Here is a 20,810-nt window from a genome sequence, read left to right on the forward strand (position 1 = left end):
GGGGGGGGGGGGAGACGTTGCTCTGATTTCACTCATTTACAGATTTTAGCCTTCATTTAATGCTACTAGTTTATTTAAATTGACATTTTCGTCCGCGTAGTAGCATGATTTTTGTTGTTATTCTTGATTTCTATCTCTAATAATCCGCCCATTCATTCAGCGCTGTTATCATGCAGGAAATCATGTCATCCCTGAAACCAGCGGAGCCCGGGACCCGGAGGCCGGAGCGAGGCCCGGTCCCTCCGTGCGGTGCTTTCACAGTTCAGAGGCATCTCGACCTAAATGCGATGTGACAGGAGAACCTTTACTGAAACAAACGGGAATATAGTATCAGGGAAGGCTGACCGAGCTGTGAACCGGAGCCTTAACACAGAGCAAATTAACATCAGCAGAAATAGCTCTCTCTCTCTCTCTTCCTCTCTCTCTCTCTCTCTCTCTGTTTTTTTTTCTTTTTTTTTTAGATCGCTTGTCTGAGTCGGACAGCAAACGCATCAAAGCTCATCCCGTTATCAATTGTGTAATTAAACAGGCTGATGTGAGAGACCTTATCCTGGCCCCGGCTCTGTCCGTGAACTCTGACCGACGAACTGGACCGTTTCCCGAGGTGCTGCTGCTGTTTGATGTCCTGCAGGAGAATGTTTCTGGGTCTGAGCTTTCAGTCCCGCTATCGTCCATCAGAGATCTGCTCCGTAATGTGGAGCTCAGGATTTGTGAATGCAGTTTGATTGGGAGGCCACTAAGGGGCTTTTTTTTTTTTTTTTCTTCCCTTGAGTCTGAGCACTTTCAGGTTTATGCGAGGTCAACGTCATGGACGAAGAGCTGTCAGGACAGAACTTCTGTTTCTGACTGACTGACAGCGGTGGGCTGAGAAGGAGCTGAAGCTGCATGAGACCACTTTAATGGGTTATGAGTCACATTAGTCAGCACGAGAACCAGCAGGGGAAGAAGCAAGTCGAGAGGAGGGCAAATCAAGCCCCCTTGCACACGAGTGCAAAATAAGTGCAAACTGCACAAAAACACATCTTCCCCCTCACTCCTTTTAACTTCTTGGTCTGCTTTTGTCACTTTCTAATAATTTTTTTTTTAGTTCTCTTGCAGAGTTCAGGGTTTAATCTTGCTGTCATTGATTCTCCTCATTAGATCCTCTGAAGGGAAGCGGAGAGCTGCTGACACAGAGCAGACCAGAGACCAATATGGCGACACTGTGGGAGGAAAAAAAACGTCTCCAAATGAAGATAATTAAATTCTGTTTTATGTTGCACGTTTTTTTTCTTCTTTTCTTTCAGTTTCAGTTCTTCTTCCTCTTTAAACAGTCAGTTCAAAGTCACGAAATATGTATTTTTCTCAATAAAAGAGAAGCTGTCGTTTTAAAAACAATCAATCAAGGATTTAATTAGCACCAACAGGAATGCAAATGCTTTACAGGTGCAGAAAAAAGCTATTGCTGTACTGCTGTAAGTCACTTAAATTCCTCCTGTGAAATAAAATAAATATAATTAAATTAAATATACAGATGCACAAAATTAACAGATTTGGCTTTGAAAATCAATAAAAATACCATTCAAAAAAATATATATGCATAAAAATTACTAGTATAATAAAATCATATGGTATGCTTCAAAAATAGGGCACGGGTTTGAGCATTTTAAAATAAATACAAAATAAGGATTCAGATCAAATATTTTTGAAAGGACAACGGTTGATGAAAGACGTCAGAAGAAGAAGCTGGTTAGAGCTGATGGGACGTTTGCTGGAGCTAAATAAATAAAGTTTAATTCTGGATGAAGACCCACTACAGGATGCACAGGACTTGAAACAGAAAGGAAGTTCATCCATAAATGGCCTAGTTAAAGTCTAGAACTAAATCCAAATGAGATTCTGCAGCAAAACATAAGATTTGCTGCTTACAGACTTTCCCATGTAATTTTAGTGAGCTGGAGTTGTTTTATACAAAAAAGAGAAAAATGTCCAGATGTGCAAAGCTGATAGAGACAAACCACATTGGAAGTAAGTATTTACTTATGGAATGTAAATAATAAAAAAGGTCATGCTGAAAAGCTTTCATTCCATAACAAAAATATTCACCACTTTGTCGGTCTGGCACACAACACATATTATTGTAACTTCACAAATTGTAAAAAGTTTCTATAGGTATGAATATTTTTGATAATCCCACCACATAAGCACATGTGGATCAATTCTGGCAAATCTAAAGTGAGAACAGCAGACATTTACACAGCTTTAAACCATTTTTTTTATTATTATTACTATTATTTTGGTAGTTAGAGTCCAGTTTCTATTAGTGAGTCATCCTGATGAAGCAAACAGAACAGACACTTTACATAAACTTTTAAACTATTTGATAACCTGCTAAATGTAACTCAGTGGCCCATTGAAGGACAGCGGCACAGTGAAGCTTTCAGACTAACTTTGACACTAAATACATGTAGCAACGTTGCTCACTGACGACACATTAAATGATTCCTTAGGCCGTTCGTATACCCGCTGTGAAGGAACGCCTGGTGCACTTCAGGTAAGCCTGAAAGGAGTCAGTCACTCGTTTAAAGTGAGCTGCACTTTGGCATTTTGCTGGGTTTTATCAGCCACATGTCACACTTTACACGTCCAAAGGTTAACTCACCTGCTCCACCCGCGTCAAGCCGTCGGACGTCCATCCAGTCGCATCAAGAAGGAGGCCGTCAACGCTTTCCCAGCCGCCGTCCAGGACACAAGCAGCACAGACACAAGCAGCACAGACACTGTCTGCTAAAGCAAGGCTTTCATTTCTGAAACAGAATAGAAACAGCTTGTTTTGTCTCGTACAGAGACAATTTAGGTGCAACATCAGCATCATTTGGCCCTGTTAACATGACAAAAAGTTTTTAAAGTGTTAAAAAAAAATTACAATTGACAATAATATACTGTACAGGACTATAGCAGAACATACTGTACAATAATAGGAATATTGGGGGACATTCCAAGGTGACTCAGTCGGATCACTTTTCAAAAAATGTGCATAATGTGTACTGAATATTAAAAAAGGGGCAGACTTTCTACAAATGTCTCGAATAGATATTTGAGTGTTCTATAAACCTGAACAATTTGTTCAGTGGTAATTAAAGTATTTCCTGTTACAGCTGCTGTTGTTTTTTTTTTTTTTATCCCAACTGTCAGATAAGTTTGCCTTCTTAAAAAAATGCTCTAAATAATTTGAAACACAGTCAAACGCAGCTGGTAAAACCAAGCTACAGTAAGAGTAGACACAAATACTAATCTGATAACTTATACAATATAGAGTTTTCCATTAAAAAAAATAGAAAAGCGCACCTGAGATTCACAAGAGATGGGGGGGGAAAGACAGGTAGATGTGACAGATAGCGAGTCGCCTTGCACCCCCTTGCTTCCCGTCTTCGTTGCTCCACAGCCCATTAGGTCAGAGCAGATCAGGAAGAGCAGCTTTTAGGCGGGAGGTGTAACGTTGGACAGGGTGCAGCTGGGGAAAGAGCCGGTGGAGGTTTTTTAAAAGCCGGGCTGGATGTGTGGGTGAGGTGAGATGTCATCTTCCTCAGCTGCCGGGGAGCGGCTTCATAGTGAGACGAGCATGAGCTGCTAAAGAGCGAAGGAGCTGCAGGGCAGCAGACGGTGAGCAGGGAAGATGTGGAGGATATTGTAGAGCCAACATATTAACAAGGGGGAGAGATTTTTTTTTTTATAACGAAGCTCGTTATAAAGAAAATCGGCCTCAGAATAAAAGCCTAGTTGGGCTTCAGAGCTTCATTTTGTTTCAAAGTCTGTTTTGCCTCAAAAACTGTACTTTCCTTCAGGACATGTACTGAATGTATATACATATATAAATATAAAACACAATAAATTTTCCTCTGCTTCAAGGAGAGTTCTGCTTCATGTCGGCGTCTTTCTGTGACCTTGTCGTGTGTTGTGTCAAACCTGATTTGCTGTGCATGTATTGATCTTGGCCTCCCTGGAGGAGTTCCCTACAGTCGCCGTGCAGGTCATACAGGGCCGCACCTCTGAGTCTCTCTGGCGGGGGCCGGTAGCTTTCAAATCTCTGACCCTCCCGGTGTTTGAAGCAGGAGAAGGAAAACAAAAAAAAAAAAAAAAAAAAAATGAAGAGACCAGGGGGGAGAAGACAAAAAAAAAGGTTTGACTTTTTTTTTTTTTTTCTTTCTGCGTGCTTTTCAGAAAACGGGACTCCTTCCAGTCCTGCTCTCCCGTCCGCGGCGTCATCTAATGTGTGAAGACACCTGAGAATCAGAGGAGCCAGACTCTGGCCGGGGTGTGATTCATCCCCCGGTTCCTCATGCCTGGACCTCCTTTTACACTTGGATCACAATCGCTAAATCGACCCCAGGTCAAGCATGTGGAGAGACCCCCGCCTTCCTCTAACAGGAATCAATGAGCACGCTCCTGGCCTGGCTTTTCGGGTTACAAGTACCACCTAAAGGGCATCTGAAAACACGCACAGGCCCCACGCCTCACTGCACTCACTGCACACATTTTCAGATTACATTAAATTAGCTCGTGTAGCACCTATGGAAGGATACCTGCTCAGTCACACAAAGCTGCCAGCGACGCACAGCACGTCTGACAGCGGAGCATCTGAACCATAAGCGCTGATGCTGCACGAAGCAGCTGATGGCGATACGGCGCTTATACCACGGCGTCGACGAGGGGAAACACGCGGAGCTGCGTGTGTGGGTTAAAAAAACACATTTGGCCTTGTCACGGATACATAGACTCATGAACAGGAGCTGTGAGCGCGCCGCGCAGTGAGCACAGTGGGCTCCAGCACACCAGATGTGGCTGGAAAAACGCAGAAAGAGCCCGAATGTGCCAGACGACATCACAATCTGCTGCGCGGCACCACGCCGACTCGGGGACCTCCGGTAAAGAGAAGATGGACAGGGAGTGTGGCACACCTCCATGTGGGCACTGCAGGGGGATGCCAGGAACAGTGAGGATCACACACACACAAATGTGTGCACACATACACACATGCACACTAATTTGTTTTAGTGTTTCGAGAAACACAGCTCATCCTTTTTTATTTTTCTGAAAGCCACTTTCGTGTAGAACCCCTTAAAGAGGCAGCATTGTGTGTTTTCCAGCTACATAGTGCCATTTTATAGCACAATCACGTAACTCAGTTACCTTCAGTTATAAAAATGTTGTATATATTTAAAATGACTTAAAAGATATTTGAATTTGTAATTTAATGCCTCAAAATTGGTTGCCTGCCTCTTTAACAAAAACTCCTGCTTTTTCTGAAATTCCGCCTGTAGGAAGTCATCACAACATCGTTCTTTTATTAACCCTTTAACAATGTTTTTTTTTTACCAGCGTAAGCAGCTCGTATAACGAACTCCGCAGATGCACAGCTCCATCAGGTGTTTGCTAATCGCTGCTGGCTAGTCTGAAGGATCTGAGTGGGAGAGTTGCAGGGATCAGTTGCGTTCATCCCCCTGAATCAATACAAAACAGAATCACAGATACAAGCCAGTTGGGGAACGTCTTCACCAACTTGCACATCTAGAGACTGAAGCGTTTTTCCATTCTTTTTAGTAAAATAGCTCAATTTCAGTTTGACTGGATGGAGAGCATCTGTGATTATCAGTTTTGAAGTTTTGCCAGATTTATTCAGTTAAGTTAGACTTGGATTCTTCAGCTCCTACAAAGTCACCTACTATCATTCTTTTGTAGCGGTTCGGTTGCACGTGTATGGTTGCTGTGGAAAGTGTATCTCTGTCTAGGTCAGGAGTCGTTTGCAGCAGTTTTTCATAAAGTACCTGCTGTAAGCAGTCAGGACTTCTTAAGGTTTTCCTCCTCTTTGGTCTTCAAGACGCCGATTATTCACTAAAGTTCTCTAATAAACCTCTGAGGTCTTCACAGAAAAGCTGAAACTAAAAACACAAAGACTGTAATGAAGCGACTTCTGAATGTGATTAACTGTTTGAGGGTATTAGAGTAAAGGGGAGTAAAAGGAAGTTATGACCTCTGAAATTCCTGGGTCATTTCCCTGTTGCTGCACAGAATACACTACTTTGTCTGAAATCCCAACGTGACAAATTGAATTTTGAGATGGTTATGTGACAAAATATGAAAAACTGAGTCACTGCTTCAACTGATAAAATGGTTAAGTCAGTATGTTTCAGCCGAGGTTGTGTATAATTAATTGCAAATGGAATAGACAAAAAAAAAAAACATTTTATTTTTCCATTTTAAAAAGAAAGATAAATTCATCTTTAATCCGCTGCATCATAATTAAATTATTGATTAATTTTTGTGCTTTGTGAATATTCAGCGAACAGACACGGACTTCCCACCGACAGTAATTGCAGAAACAATCTTTAATTACGCAAATAAATGCTTTTTGTTGTGGCCACGTCCAGTTAAAGGATTTAATCACACAGGCAGCCTGGAATTAACCTTTCAGCTGCATCAAACAGGCTCAAAATGAGCTCCCTTCACCGACGCCAAGCAAAAGCAGACGGCATCGATAATTTGCATGTGCTTTTTTTTTTCAGTCTAAATGGAAGAACTCTGTTTGAACTTTGAGCCCCTGTAGCTTTGCAGCCTTAAACTGAACTCTACCACTGCTGATTTTTACAGTACTTTTGCTCAAAGGGGAATTCCTCACTAACCTCTACAACTTATGAACCCTTTACATAATCAACCTGATAACGTCAAAAATGCTCGCTGTCAAGCTAAAAGCAAAGCTGCTTTTCCCTTCTTCCACAGAGAAAAGAGAACACTTTTTATCCCAGTGCATGTTTTACCTGACAGACTCAAACAATTGATTTCCCAAGCACACAGAACCGTGCTTAAGACACAGAATGAACAAATTCTCACAGAGGTCATGTTAGATCAGCGTGAGGCTGCGTTCTGTCTGCGTTGGCAGCATGCCCTCACGCTCCTGCATTTTTATGTCATTTTATTCTTCTTTGCACTTGTGGCAGTCATTGACAACAGCCATTGATTCATGCTCTTAGAGATCATGCTGTCTTGTTTATTTTGAATTAAAGACACAAAACCACGTTAAAATGTGTTTGGTAGCACTCATATCACTCTACTACCATTTTATGCTTTTGCGGTTTTAATGGTGCTGTACTTGAGTTTAGGGATGCAAAAAAGAGCGATTCATAATTAAACCAGTCGCGTGAGTATTGACTGATAACTGATTACTATTGACTTAAAGCAATTTTCTAAAGCAGTTAAATGAGTTCAATAAATAATCTTCACCCCAAAAGGGGACTCAGTTATTTTTGGTTTAAGTCATAATGTTCCATATTTTACATAAATTTATATATAAAATGTAGATCACGTAACATAGAATTAAAGCAGTTTTACAAGCTTTGTTTGGTGAAACCTGGTCTCAGTGAAGACTTTCTGTAACAGCCATTCTACAGTTGTGACGTAATCCACAGGTTCGTCGGCGCACATGCGCAGAACGCACGGCTGCGGGGGCGGATCGGGCGGATAACACAAAAACAACGGCGGTCCAGGTTGTTCTGCTTAACCTGCTCAGCTTACTGCAACTTCCAGTAAGAAATACCGATGTTACATGAGCACCTGGTTCGTGGGAGACGGGTTCCTGTTTTCTAAATGAGGCGGAAGCTAAAGGTCAAATGCGCGTTTCGACTACCTGACAAAATCACAGCGCCATCTAGTGGCATGTCATGACAACTACAGCGGACACAAGGTGTCTTGGCGGTGTCTCAAAGTGGAACTCTTCCCCAACCAACACCAGAAAGTACCGACTGTTATCAAAACGTAGCTTAGACATTAAGGTTTTGTAAACCTCAACAGAATAAAAACCTGGTTATGAATGCAGGAAGACATTGAATCACGTCTAAATTAGGTTTACCTATAGCTTTAAATTTAAAATCAGGTTGAACAATTTACATGACCCACACTCTGTAATCATTATTTTAAGATCTTTGACTCTGTGTTAGAGCACCGTTTTTTTCCTATAGGCTACTGCTCTGGTTTGGCTTGTTGTTGACTGAATACTGGACCTCTCAGTCCGTCTCGCAGCATCATCTTCTTCTCTACATCCAGCGTGACTATAGCTTCTTTCTGCTCATCTTCCTTCCTCTTGTCGCTACCTTAAAGTTTCACCAGCCGTCTCCCGGCCTCACACTCCATTTTCTCCATAAACAGTGTCCTCCTTTCCATGAAGTCCTTCAATAAAATATCCTTTAACCTGCTGCTGGTTCACCATCTCCAAAACCTCACTTAACAGCTTAGTGAAACACGCTGCATAGCCAACATCAATAATGCACCAGTCAACATGTTGTACTGTACACAGAGCATGTGGCTACATCCCTTTAGCGTTGTCAGTCCAAATGGATTTTGGTGTCTCTGCATGTGGCTGCCACAATGGATAACCCAGGACAGACTTTTTTGGGGGTTGTAATTGCGCAGCTGCAACTGTGGTTTTTAAATCTTAGTCAAATGTAATTTTGAGACATTAAACTGTAACTTTAAATCATCAACTAGTGGATAAATCCATGAAGCGATACATATTTTTTAAATCCTGCAAAAAAAAACACCACACACTATTTGAGGCTATGCATAAAGACCTGAATGTGTAAGTTTGTGTTTCGTTGCTGTCTGCCGAGTCATGTTTGCTCTCTGAACACTTTATGAAGCTGAATTGTGGTATCAATGCCCCAGTGGCATTTGCTTTAATGGTCTTATCTTAATCATCACCAGAGTTCATCATCGGGATGAGAGTCAGAGGAACAAAAGGGTCTTGGTGAGCTCTGCCCCGCTGATGAACTGGGATGAGGCGATGCTCCGTGACCTGGATATTATTTAAGAAAGGGTGACGATGTCGCCACCAACACACCACTGTGTATGTTGTGCTGTGTGACTGTGTGTTTATGTGTGGCCTTGTATATGATACATTGTAGGGGCCATTTTTTTTTTCTAACGTTTACAATGTTGTGGGGACGCGCTGCTCCTTGTGGGGCATAAAGCTTGCTGGCAGGGAACCGTTGCACGTTGATGAGATTTTCGCCGCCTCTATCAAGTTTTCATCCAGGATTTTTCTGTATTTAACTCCATCCATCTTCACATCAACTCTGTACGGCCTCCCTGTCCCTGAGGGTGTAGAGTCAGTTCTCTGCTCCAAAATGTGTGTTGCATGCAGGCCAAGAGCTCAAATTTGTTCTCACTGGAGGAGAACGCTTTCTTCCACATGGTTTCTGTGTCTCAAGTGTCACATGCATAGATCTGCAAACTCGACTCCTTGCAGGTTTTTTAAAAAAAAAAATTTTTAGTGTCCTTCAACTCTATATTTTGTCTGGACATTTCTTCATGAAAACCAGATTTGCACATGTTTACATAGGTGTCCTAAGAAAAAAATAAATTCTCCTACCTGAGCTGCTGATATCTGCAGCTCCTCCAGAGTTGCTAATTAACTCTTGTCTGCTTCTCTCATTAATTGTCTCAATCTCCGTTATGGGTAGGTTTGCAGTTGAGTCATATTCTTCCCATTTTCACATGATGGATTGATCAGAACTCTGGCACATGTCCAAACCTTTTTCACAACAGATTTGTGCTATAAAAATGTTTTTCCTTTTCTTCATAAAGTCCCTCAAGTTGAGATGACATTTGTTGTGAACTGGTGCTATATGAATAAACTGAACTGAATGAATTTTCTTTCTTTCTCCCTGAACTGTCTGCTGTATTTCTTCTTCTCCTTCTTCATGATGTTCTCTTATTCTTAACTCTGACATTTTAACAGAACAGTAGACTAGTGTTTACTAATTAGGCGACTTCTAAAGGCAGCATCGGCATCAGAGTAAAGTAGCAGAGTTGATATGCACGGCATGCTGTACTTTCCAGATGTTTTTCTCTTTTTTTAACCAAGAATCATTGTCATTTTGATGATGATGATGTGCTGTCTACTGACTCCGGCTTCAGTGCATGTAATTTTGACCTTGGTACTGCAGGCTGTTGAGTGGCAGATCTTGGCAACTTTACACACAACCAGAGTGTGAGCAGCATGTATAAGGACCGTTGTCACAGCAGATCCCAGGCAATTTCTGAGAAGGGAAAAAGAAGCAGCAGAGTTGAAGGAGGATTCTGGTTTTCTTGTATATTAAACACATAAAGGTTTAAAGAGAACTAAAGTAATTTGTCAAGCTTCAGACTCAAGCAGAACATGAGTTGCTTTAAAGCAGAGCTAGCTGCAGTCAGTGTGAGGTCAGAAGGTGTAAACCAGGAGACAAAACAGTTTCGACATCTAAGCCGGTGCTTTTCCTCTTCCTCTGCACACACAAATGACATACTTATCTTCCTTTCCTCACCATCTTCTCTTTTTCTCACTATCACAGTCCTTTTATCTCCCTCTCCGTCCCTCTGGTCATTTCTGCTGAGCTGTGAGGACTGAGAACAAGGTGTCCCATGGATGTGGAAAAAAGTGAAGATCATTGGAAGGTGTGACAACAGAATGTCTTTTTAATCCCCAGGGGCATGAAAGAGCAAAACTCCCCTCGCTCCCCGCCAACCCAAAATTGGAAAGAGGTCAAAGCAACAACTTCAGGAAGTCCCTGAATAATCTACAAGTTCCAGAGCCGGAGTTTGTTTCTCTAAGCGTTTTTATCATCTCTAGTTTGACCCTAGCAGGTCACAGGAAGAACAAGAAATATCTCCGTGATGTGGACGGGATGAATTCGGCCTTTAACTTTTACTAATTATTCATCTTCCTGTCGTTTGATCTGATATCAGGTTCCTGCCCTCTTTTCCTCTCCTCTCCTGACCCCGCGCTCCCTCGCTCGCAGCTCCCATCCTCTCCCTAAACGGACTCTGCTGCAGCACATCGCCTGTGCGGGGCGATGCTGAGGGAGGTCGCCGTTCGGTCACTGCGTAAAGCCGAGTCGCATTGTGACTTGGAGCTGCAGAATGTGCCATGGTGCATTAGTGCGCTGCCGCCTGGCCAAGCATGAGGCAGCAAGAGAGAGATGGGGAGAAAGAGGAGGAGGAGGAGGAAAGCGGAGAGAGGAGGAGCAAAAGTGAGGAGGAGTGGGAGGCAGGAAGTAGGCAGTGGATGAAGAGGAAAGGGATGGGAGGGAGGAAAGTGAGGACATGAGCGCACTTACAGAAGCAGCAGCTCCGAGGCTCCGGGGGCACAGGTCCTTGTAAGGTGGATTATCAAATATGAAAGAATATGAAGGTGTGTGTTTACACTGGAACTTACAGTAGCTCTCATTTTCACTTCCCTCTGCTCACTCTCCTGCTCTTCCATTTCCAAAATCTTTTCATCTTGACAAATGTCACATTTTCAAAGCTTATTTTTGTCCAAGAAGAAATTATGCATACCAAAACCTGTGTATGTGGGTCCCGTAATGATTTTGCTCAGACGGGAAAGGAGCTCCGAGCTTGCAATGTTTTTTTTTTGTTGTTGTTGTTTTTCTTAATGGAAACCCTTAGATTATCTAAATACGAACGTATGCATGCAATGAGTGGGAAAACAACCCTATGTAAGGATGTTTTCACATCTGATCGTTTGGGGATCAAAATTGCAACAATTGTTACATTTTCATAGTGGTTTGTTTGTGCTTTGAAAAACCTGTTCCCCTCCTCGCCTGTGGTGGCGCTGCACCAAGAAAGAACAAAGGAAAAGACACAAAAACCTCTGAAGAAGGCATAAGCGCAACTTCCTTCTTCACAAATGTAAACAAAAATGGAGTAGTATCAGATTTCAGGATTTCTCTTTTGTCTCTGGTAAAAGACCGCTCTTGCATTTGTTTCGGTTGTATTTACCCAGAATGCCCTTCGTGCCATAGTCCGCTTCCTGCTTTTGGAGCCATCTATTCTCCACTCTGCTTGGCGTTCCCATATGCACTTGAACTGCACCAGATTTCACTTTAATCAAACCAAAACCTAGGTTTTTTTTAGTTTGCTTTTTCGGTCCATTTCAGAGTTCGATTGCGCATTCACACTTGAATCAAACTAGAGTTTGAGACAAACAGGGTTGGCGTGAATGCCTGGTATGTCTTAGCTGGGTCCTAATTGGATATTGAGAAAATCTGTTTGAATCTGGCAATAAGAAGTCATTCTCCTGATTAGATACAGCATGCCAATACTGGAGTTAGTCCGTCATTATCACAAGCCAATCTGTCCGGATTGGCTCCCCGTGTGGTTTTCTGTCTGCTTCCTGGCTCAAGGTGTCGTTCAGTATTCCCTCTAAAACGTGGTTTTAACTTTATCAAGATATCAACATGTTTATGTCACTAAATGCATTTGGTTTCTGCCATGTGATTGACTGAGCCACAATTAAAACAGGCTGACATAATTAAATAACCAGTGAGCGTAGGACCCAATAGACTGTGGTTGCCAACCTATTACAGTTAAGTTCAATATTATGGCAGATTTAGGTTCAAAGTATATATTTAACTTTTCCAAAGTGTATCATCTTATCACCAAGAGATTAATCATCAAAACAAACAGTTGAAACATCAAAAAAGCTGGTCAGGAGTAAAAGGAGGTGTTGGCTGCTATAAAAAATTATTTGTACTTGCCAATTTCAACAAAATGTAAACTTTTTTTAAAATTATTGTCTAAACTTATTTTGCATTGTTTTATGATTTTTTTAGAAAGATAATTTTCTCATTTCCAACCAGGGACAAGCATATAGTTGAACAAAAAAGAATTTTAGGATTAACTTCATATGTGCCAAATATGTAAATGTTTTTTTTTTACCAAAATATTTTTATTTGAGATTTTCCAGTTTGAAAACACAATCATGTTACAGTCTGAACACGCTTGTTTTCTAATCACTACATAACAGCAACATAAAACTATAATCCCATTTTGTGGCTATGTAAATGTTATTTTTTTATTATCACATAAAGTCCTATTTATCGGAGCAATCCTCCATTAAAGCAGCTAAGACGGGCCCAAAAGCCTTTATAAAAACAAAAAATAAATAAACATATAGCACAGATTGGAGACATAAGATTACTCTAATCAGGTTAATCATACTTCCAATCCCTCTCTGTGTGCCGGTGGCTGGCCTATTGGGCTGCTTTGCAGAGCAGGACCTGATTTTGTAAAGCCAATAGAAACAGACCGAGTGTGAGTGGATGATTTAATGGACCAATAAGAGTGCTTGCCGTAAGGCTGTGGGGATATTATCTCATTTCCATGCTCTTCCTAAGCAGGTTTAGACCACTCTGAATAGCCAGTGGCTAATCGGCGACGCACCAACTGGATGAATTGTAGCTAATGCATGCTCACGCAACACATATGTGCCGGCCTCACTGTGTGGTTTTAAGCACAGTGTACAAATAAAAACAACAAAAAAATGTAATTATATGTAGCCTTTAATTGTGTAACTAAGGAATAAATGTACATTTTAAAGGATATGTGTCATGACATTGACTGTCAAGCACACCATCACCGTCTGAACTAGAGGAAGAGGTCACACTGACTGGTGTCCATCGAGGGACTTGTGCTGAAAGTCAAACAAGAAAGAGCTCTGGATCAAGAAGTCCCGGCTCCTCTCCCGGGACGCGACCGAGGTCAAGGGAAGTATCTTAGGTCACAGCGGGGCTATGCTGCCCTCCTACTGTATCATTAAGTGATACACTCTGGCATGCACACGCAGGGGTTTCGTACACACCGCTGGCGCCGCACATAAACACAAGCGCCTCTCGCGCTCCCTGTCTCCCCGCACACGCGTATCTGCGTCATCGGGCTACAAGGCCGGGTAACGACAAAGGCGGCGGCCCCGCGGGGGACGCAGGCTCGTAACACGAAGCCACGGGTTCATGGCCCGTCCTTGACCCCGCACCGGACCCGGAGAATGATGGGGAGTGAAAGGCGAAGTTGCTTATTAAAGAAATGAATCAAATATGAGTTTTAGGCCAGCTAGAGAGAGTGGGGACATTGATTAAAGGTCTTGAGAGCTCAAAGTGAAAATTTAAAGTGATACATGATGACTGAGTCATGAATTATTAAGTTTACTAACTTGTTAAATGTGGCTGAAAGCTTTGGAAAAACGGCAAGTCGGCGGTAAGCGATAGATTGGAGTTTTTATAACAAACTTCAGGGGAGATGGAAGTTGTGACATTGATATTTGAAAGTTCTCAACGCCGTCATTTCCAGGATCTGCCTGAGGTGTTTGTCATTTGTGGCTCTTTTTCAAGGATAATCACTGAAGGCAAATGTTTCTGTGATCTATTTAATTCGAAACGTCAGAAAGAAAACATCGTAGATATGAACTTGGATGGCTTTTTATTTGGTTTGTCTGCTGCAAACTTTAACAAGTCACAGCACACTTTATGAGGAAATTCATTATTTGAATACTTATAGACATTTTAAAAATCATACATTGATATATTTATTATAAATATTCAAATTTCCAAGTTATGTACTGATTTCCATCCATCAAAATGTTTTGATTTTATAGTATTTTGATGGTGGACTGCTTAAAAAACTTAACTTTCTCAGAAAGATATTTTTGAAAGCGACGTTTACTGTTTCTTTTATGTTGTCATGTAGTTACAGTTGAGCCCAAAATTATTCACACCGCAGGCAGATGTTAAGTAACAATAATTCTAATAAACCAAAACATTTGTTTCCAATAGGAAATTACAGGTATGACAAGAATGTCAAGGAGAATCACAAAAAATGTTATTTCCATTTTATAATGAAAATGATATGTCAAAAATGATTTAGACCCATTAATCAGCATTGCAGTAATCAAATCAGTGTTTGAGATGCTGCGTATTACGGAAAGCGGCTAGAGGACAGTTCCAAAATTTAAACTACAGTGTGACAATCTCGACTTTTTTTTTTTTTTCTTGACAAAGGTGCCGCCCGTCACGTCTAGTTCGCCAATAGGTCAAATGGTCAATAGCTGCAAACAAGGTGGGCCTACTGCCTGGTGTGAGAATCGATTCGCCTTGCCCAGGGGAGACCACAGCTGTCCCACAGCACATCAGATTCACATGCAGCCTGCAGCCTTTGGGATCCTTCTGACGTCTCCACGGCATTGGCAGGATCGATCTGTTTTACCAAAGGCCAAGAGCAAGTGGGTAACTGCTGATGCACCATCGATATGAGCACATCAGGATGTAGTCTGTATGTGGGACACAGGCGATGAAGACAGAATGTATCCATCTCTCTGTCTTCCTGCACACAAAGCCTTAAGCTGCATGTGGTTCCTGAATAGACATGTGGATTCAATTTACTGGTAATAAAAAAAAAATGGATTTAAAAAAGGCTGTTTATGTTGTTTAAATTAAAATCAGACATCAGTTCACTTTATCTGTCTTTTTTTTATCACTTTAGGTAGAATTTGTACCTAAAATGACAAGCAATTTTCAATATTAATATACTGTATTTTCTATAGTATGTGCAGAAAACATATGTTCGACATGTTTTTACAAACAAGAAATTGTATTTAAAAATAAATAAAACGTTACAATACCGTAATAACGCCATATTATATTGTTCAGACGTGAGAAATACTGTTAAAACGATCAAGTTACAGCGCGGTGTAACAGTTTTTCTTTTACCTGAAGGACAGCCCCCGCACGCAGTTTTTTTTTTATTTTTTAGAAGTTTAGCAGCGTGTCTTGGTAACACGTTCCCGTGGCAACCATGGAGCGCTCTAACACAAGCAGGAAAGGAAGCCGCGGACGAGGTAAGAGCAGGTAAACAACTTAAAAAAAAACATTGAAACTTTTGAAGTTTTTAGCTTCTGCTGAAGCCTTAGGTCAGAATTGTTTCCACACGCGTAATCTCTAAACGCTAGCAGTTCCGCACTAAACCATATCACGTTACGCATAAAAAAAAAAGAGGGTGATATTTGGTTATGTTGGCAAATGAAATAAAAAATCCTCTCTACTAGCTTCAATTCTAAGGTTCTACAGCTCTGTCATTGTGGTTTTGCCTCGCAGGAAGGGTTCCTGTAAAGCGTCATCTGGTGGGCCGGTACTGCCGGATGTTGATGCTGACATCTGTGAGCTGCTGGTGGAGGTGAGGTCAGACTGGGAACAAAATCAGAACCTGCTGAATAATTGTGCGGACGCCATGTTTGATTCGTTTCAATAAACAAACGTGTGTAGATGATGGTTATTATTACACAAAATCGCATAGGGTTTTTATTATTTAACAAGAGAATATCTGGCATTTAATATTTAAAAAAAAAAAAGTGTTGTGCAAAACGCCTTCCTCTATTTCTACATGTGAGTAAAGTGGGAAAAAAAGATTTGAAATTTCATTTAAATATTTTACATGTTTGTATAAAAATGGAAAGACATTAGATGATTTTCTTAAGAATTTATTTATTATCTCTCTATGCATCCAACCATTTTTATCCAATTACACCTCCATTCATAAGACTGATTTTTCTAACATCATTCATCCATGTTTTCATTCATTCATTCATTCATTCATTCATTCATTCATTCATTCATTCATGTATTTGTTTTACCATTTTAACCAAGAGTCAATGCATCCACACATTTATCCATCCATTACGATGTTCCTCCATCCAGCTGTCTATTAGTTCATCTCAGTCTATGTTTTTATTTTTTGGAGGGTTTATATTTACAGCCATAAAACCATCACCCATAAGGACAACATTTTTGACGTTTTGACATAAGAATGTGCCGGAACCCTGTAAAACTGAACTATCGGTGCAATCAAATAAAAATAGTTTTTAGTGGCACCAAGACTACCGAGTGCCATTAAACAGAAATAACAGGGATCACTGTCTGTTATGTCCGTTTAAAGCTGGATTATAAAAATGCTTTTTCACTTTGTCCAGAAGAAAGTCCCAGCCCTCCATGTAGCTTGCCTGCATGGTGAATTTCAGACTATCCAGCTCATAATAGAGGACAGTCCGTTGTCGGTCAACCTCAGTGATTCTAAAGGTCGCCGGCCCCTGCACGTCGTTCTGTCCTCACAACGATTTTCCAACAAGTACACCGTTTTCAAATACCTGATGGCGCGAGGAGCTGACATCAATGCGTAGGGGCCCCTTTTTACAGAAATATTCTTTTTATGTTGGTATTTAATTCAGCCGCATTTTTTAATATATCCAACTTGATTTAAGAAGAACTATTGACTGAAAAACAAATTGATTGATTTAAAAAAACAAAGTATGGATTTTCCTTGTTTTTATTTTATGCTAGTGCATCAAATTCAGGGGAAACCCCGCTGCACATTGCTGCCACCAGGGGCCTCTTACACTGCACAGAAATGCTCGTGAAGGCCGGAGCGAATATTTTGGCAAAGGACAAAATGGGACTGACGCCTCTGGACATGGCGCACATCTGGAACCACAGGAAGATAGCACGGTATCCAGCTAAAGACGCCGCCGGACCGAAAGCACCTCAAACAGTCTTTAGTCGGACCGATTCAAACGGATTCTTCTGTGTTTTCAGATACTTGAAGCACTCCTTGTGGTATTACGAAAAGAGGGACGAAATGGAGGAGATAAAGTTGGCTCAGATGTTATACAGAGACCTCATAGAGCTGGTCAAGCAGAAAAATCTGGATGGGAAGGTGAGTGAGCGCTTGTCACGTAGCATATACACTGCAAAACATTAACGTAGAATTAACTACGAAAACACCGGCTTCAGTTTCTCGATTCCCGTACTTGAAATTTCTACAAATCCTTGCAAAAGTATTCACAATATCTTCATTCCACTCTCAGGTTATTTATTAATGCAGTAAATTTAAAGATGTGCTTCCAATACTCCTTTAGGTACGAGTGTTACTAATAGTTGCGTTAATAACAATATTGATGTTAATAATGATATAATTACATGATATATCAAGATAATTTCCCATATTTAGCGTAAACCATTTTGTAGTTAGTATTGTTAAATGTTTGGACGTTGCTTTAAGTCCACAGTCAAACTGTTTCAGACGCTGTTTCTCCATTTTTGCTTCAGCAAGGCATAGTTGAAGAGTGGGCAAAGAAGAGAGGCTTGTCTCCGCTGAAGACGCTCACGCCCAGATCCAAGGCGTCCAAATACCATCATAGGTGCAGCTTATCAGAGCCGAGCAAGAGGCAACTCAAACCTACCAAGGGACAGTGCAAACACATTCAGGGGAAGCAGGACGTCTCCAAAGCACAGCAGCCCCCATTACTCAACAGTCCCTGGACCGTCTTTGGCCTCCAACCAGAGAAACCCTCCACAGACCCGGACCTCAGGGACGATGTCGTCTTGTTTAAGGACAGCATCACCCAGAGGCTTCACTACGTGACCAAGTGGGACACAGCGCCTCACCTCGCCCCTAACCTGTCTCTGGACGTGATTCAGAGACTGTTGTTTCCCAAAGCGTTTCCTTCTCGGCTCAGCACGCCACGGGACTTTGAGCCGCACGACATCGAGAATATCCAGCACAAAAGATTCCCTCAGGGAAGGAGCACCTCTCCCTGGACAGAGGTGGTCATGCACCTGCTTGAGGTCCTGGAGCTGGGACACTACTAGCCTTCCTCCTGTCCAGGCAATAAAATTAGGTTTAAAATCCTTTATAACATCACGGAGGAAAAGCTCTGAGGCTTCGCACGTGGATGTTGATGTTGTCAGAACATCAAACTCTCCACTTTAGTGTCAACAGTCTTCACGAGTAAAACAACTTTGATCAAGTATCTGTCGGTTTAAATAATGTGCACAAGTTCCTTCCATTAAACCCCCCAAAGAGATGATTTGTTTCCAACTGACATGAACAAATAAGACCAGACAAAGTGTTGCGCATTCCTAAAGCAGTAAACTTATTTTGTCTGATTTTATTTTTGCTAGCAAAAGCACCCTGTCATAAGGTGCACAGCTGAGGTGTAAATGTGTTATATGAGCAATAATCCTGAGCTCCACAAAATAACAAATCTCTGCTTTATCTTACAGCTAAAAAAGACCCTTATAGTGGACACACACTGTTAAAATTGAAGTTTTTTTCCCCCTAAAAAAATTCCAGCCATGAAGAATAATTTCCAAACTTTCCCATTTTTCGTACATTTCAACAAAATGTTAGAGAAGAAATATTTTTAAAGACTAAAAAAAACAGTCCAATATCCTGGTTGCACAAGAGCACACATATTTATTGGGCTTTAATGAATCTGATAAACCTGAAATAGAGTCCAGCTGTTCTAGATCGATTTTCTTAACATTTCCATCCTTTAGCCCAATGTGAGGTTACAGAGCATCAAAATCTTAATGCATAAAAAGAAGTGTCAAAATAAACATACTCATTGCTCAATGACAGGAACCAAAACCAGAAGCCTTTCCAAAACTTATCTAGACACAAGAGCGAAACCGGTCAGAAAGCCTAAGATGTCTGTAAAGTAATTTAAAGATGGTACAAGTTATATCCTACTCATGAAAACACTCTCCTGCATTCATCAAGTCTGAAATATGGAGGAAGTACAGTTACAGCACAGACCACCACCAACTGGGGAAAATTAGCCTGGCGGTAGGCATTCTGTCTAATTCCGCTTGATTCTCATGTCCCTTGAGTGCTCTGCCTGGGCTTTCTCCCATTGAACTGGATTCCTCCATTTTCTACTGGGCCTATGAGCGAACAGAAGAAGTTGAGAATGACGCTGATTTTGTGCTGTGCTTTAGAATTGAAGTCATCTTGTAGTTTTAGCAAAGGCAGCGGAGAAAGTGAATAAAGCCATTCAGTCCATGTTGACCACATATCGAATTAACATTAACAGCTGCCTCGTTAATGTTTGCTGTTCGCGGTGGAGAATGGCTGGTTATAGCACAAGCCATTTCCAGTGAACTTCATAGTATAAAACTGGTGCGTTCCATACATATGCAATACATATACAAGGCAAATATTAGCCAATCAGCATGAAATTTAAAACCCCAACAATTAGGTTGGCAAAAAAATAAAGTTTCAAGCTATTTGTTACGGTCTTGAAAAGTTTGAATTGCAACAGGAACGTGGAGACTTTGAGAGCCGCTGCATATCCCAGAGTTTGACAATACGTAGCTAAAGTGACAAAGCCAAACATGTTATGCTCTCCAGATGCTACCCCAATGAAAGCAGGGCTGGCACAGGGTGAGTGAAAGGTGAGAAAACCTCAGTGAACTGGGTCGCCTGTCACAGATGTATGCACTTTCACTGATCTGCCCCGGGGAAATGAACCAGGATCCAGGTGAGGGGTTCTGAACAAGCATGCGAGTTTGAACCACAAGTCACAGTCTGTCAGCTGAAGGCGTTTGGTGTTCTGGAGTGTGTTTACTTGACGAAGCACTTCACACCTCGGTCGGGGTCAGAGTCCACACCGCTATGAACCCGGTGCTCCCCCTGTGACTAGGTCACATGAGACTAGAATAACATTATCCCATTTGGTTCAACAGGCTCACGCACAGAAACGCGTTTTGCGAACGGTGAAGGTGAAGGTCAAGGTCAACTGTCTGTGGCCGACTGGACGCGCTGACCTTATTGAACTGGAATTTTTTTTTTCCTTTAAACATCAAGTTAATTCCACAAATTTGTTTCATTAAATTATTTATTTCACATCTGTGTACTCCATACCTATGGAGAGCCATTTCAGCCAAAATTAAATAAATAAATAAATGGGTAAAATAAATAAAAAATGAGTAAAATAAATCAAAAAATGAAGAAAATGAGTGAAATAAATAAATAATTTGTTAAATAAATAATTTAGCTTTTTCATTAACCCAATTTTTCATTTATTTATTTTTCATATTATCAATTTCTCAATTTCCCTTTTTTCATTTATCTATTTTTCATTTACCCACTTTTCATTAATCTATTTTTCATTTAACCATTTTTTAATTTAGCTT

General features: G+C 41.1%; 1 protein-coding gene and 1 long non-coding RNA gene across 2 annotated transcripts in view; both read left to right on the forward strand.

Annotated features, from left to right (window-relative positions):
- Positions 1–3,172, forward strand: part of LOC103475951 (uncharacterized) — a 3,979-nt gene extending 807 nt beyond the window's left edge. Inside the window, exon 2 of the long non-coding RNA XR_535380.2 lies at positions 177–3,172. This is a non-coding gene — a long non-coding RNA (uncharacterized LOC103475951). The remainder of the gene's footprint in view (positions 1–176) is intronic.
- Positions 3,173–15,621: 12,449 nt separating this feature from the next.
- On the forward strand, positions 15,622–18,697 carry ankrd53 (ankyrin repeat domain 53). Its single transcript, XM_008427950.2, has 6 exons — positions 15,622–15,689; positions 15,936–16,014; positions 16,808–17,010; positions 17,175–17,339; positions 17,427–17,547; positions 17,940–18,697. Exons 1-6 carry the CDS (start codon positions 15,637–15,639, stop codon positions 18,480–18,482), a joined length of 1,164 nt encoding a protein of 387 aa, XP_008426172.1. The 5' UTR covers positions 15,622–15,636; the 3' UTR covers positions 18,483–18,697.
- The last annotated feature ends 2,113 nt before the right edge of the window (positions 18,698–20,810 follow it).

Source organism: Poecilia reticulata, linkage group LG14 (assembly GCF_000633615.1).
Source record: "Poecilia reticulata strain Guanapo linkage group LG14, Guppy_female_1.0+MT, whole genome shotgun sequence".
NCBI classification, from domain to species: Eukaryota; Metazoa; Chordata; class Actinopteri; order Cyprinodontiformes; family Poeciliidae; genus Poecilia; species Poecilia reticulata.

What these genes read in the sequence shown, in the direction of transcription:
- ankrd53 (XM_008427950.2), top strand. Translation starts at nt 15,637, where the DNA reads ATGGAGCGCTCTAACACAAGCAGGAAAGGAAGCCGCGGACGAGGTAAG. An exon ending in CGAGGAGCTGACATCAATGC is followed by an intron (nt 17,011 to 17,174) that starts GTAGGGGCCCCT and finishes ATTTTATGCTAG; the next exon opens with TGCATCAAATTCAGGGGAAA. An exon ending in AACCACAGGAAGATAGCACG is followed by an intron (nt 17,340 to 17,426) that starts GTATCCAGCTAA and finishes CTGTGTTTTCAG; the next exon opens with ATACTTGAAGCACTCCTTGT.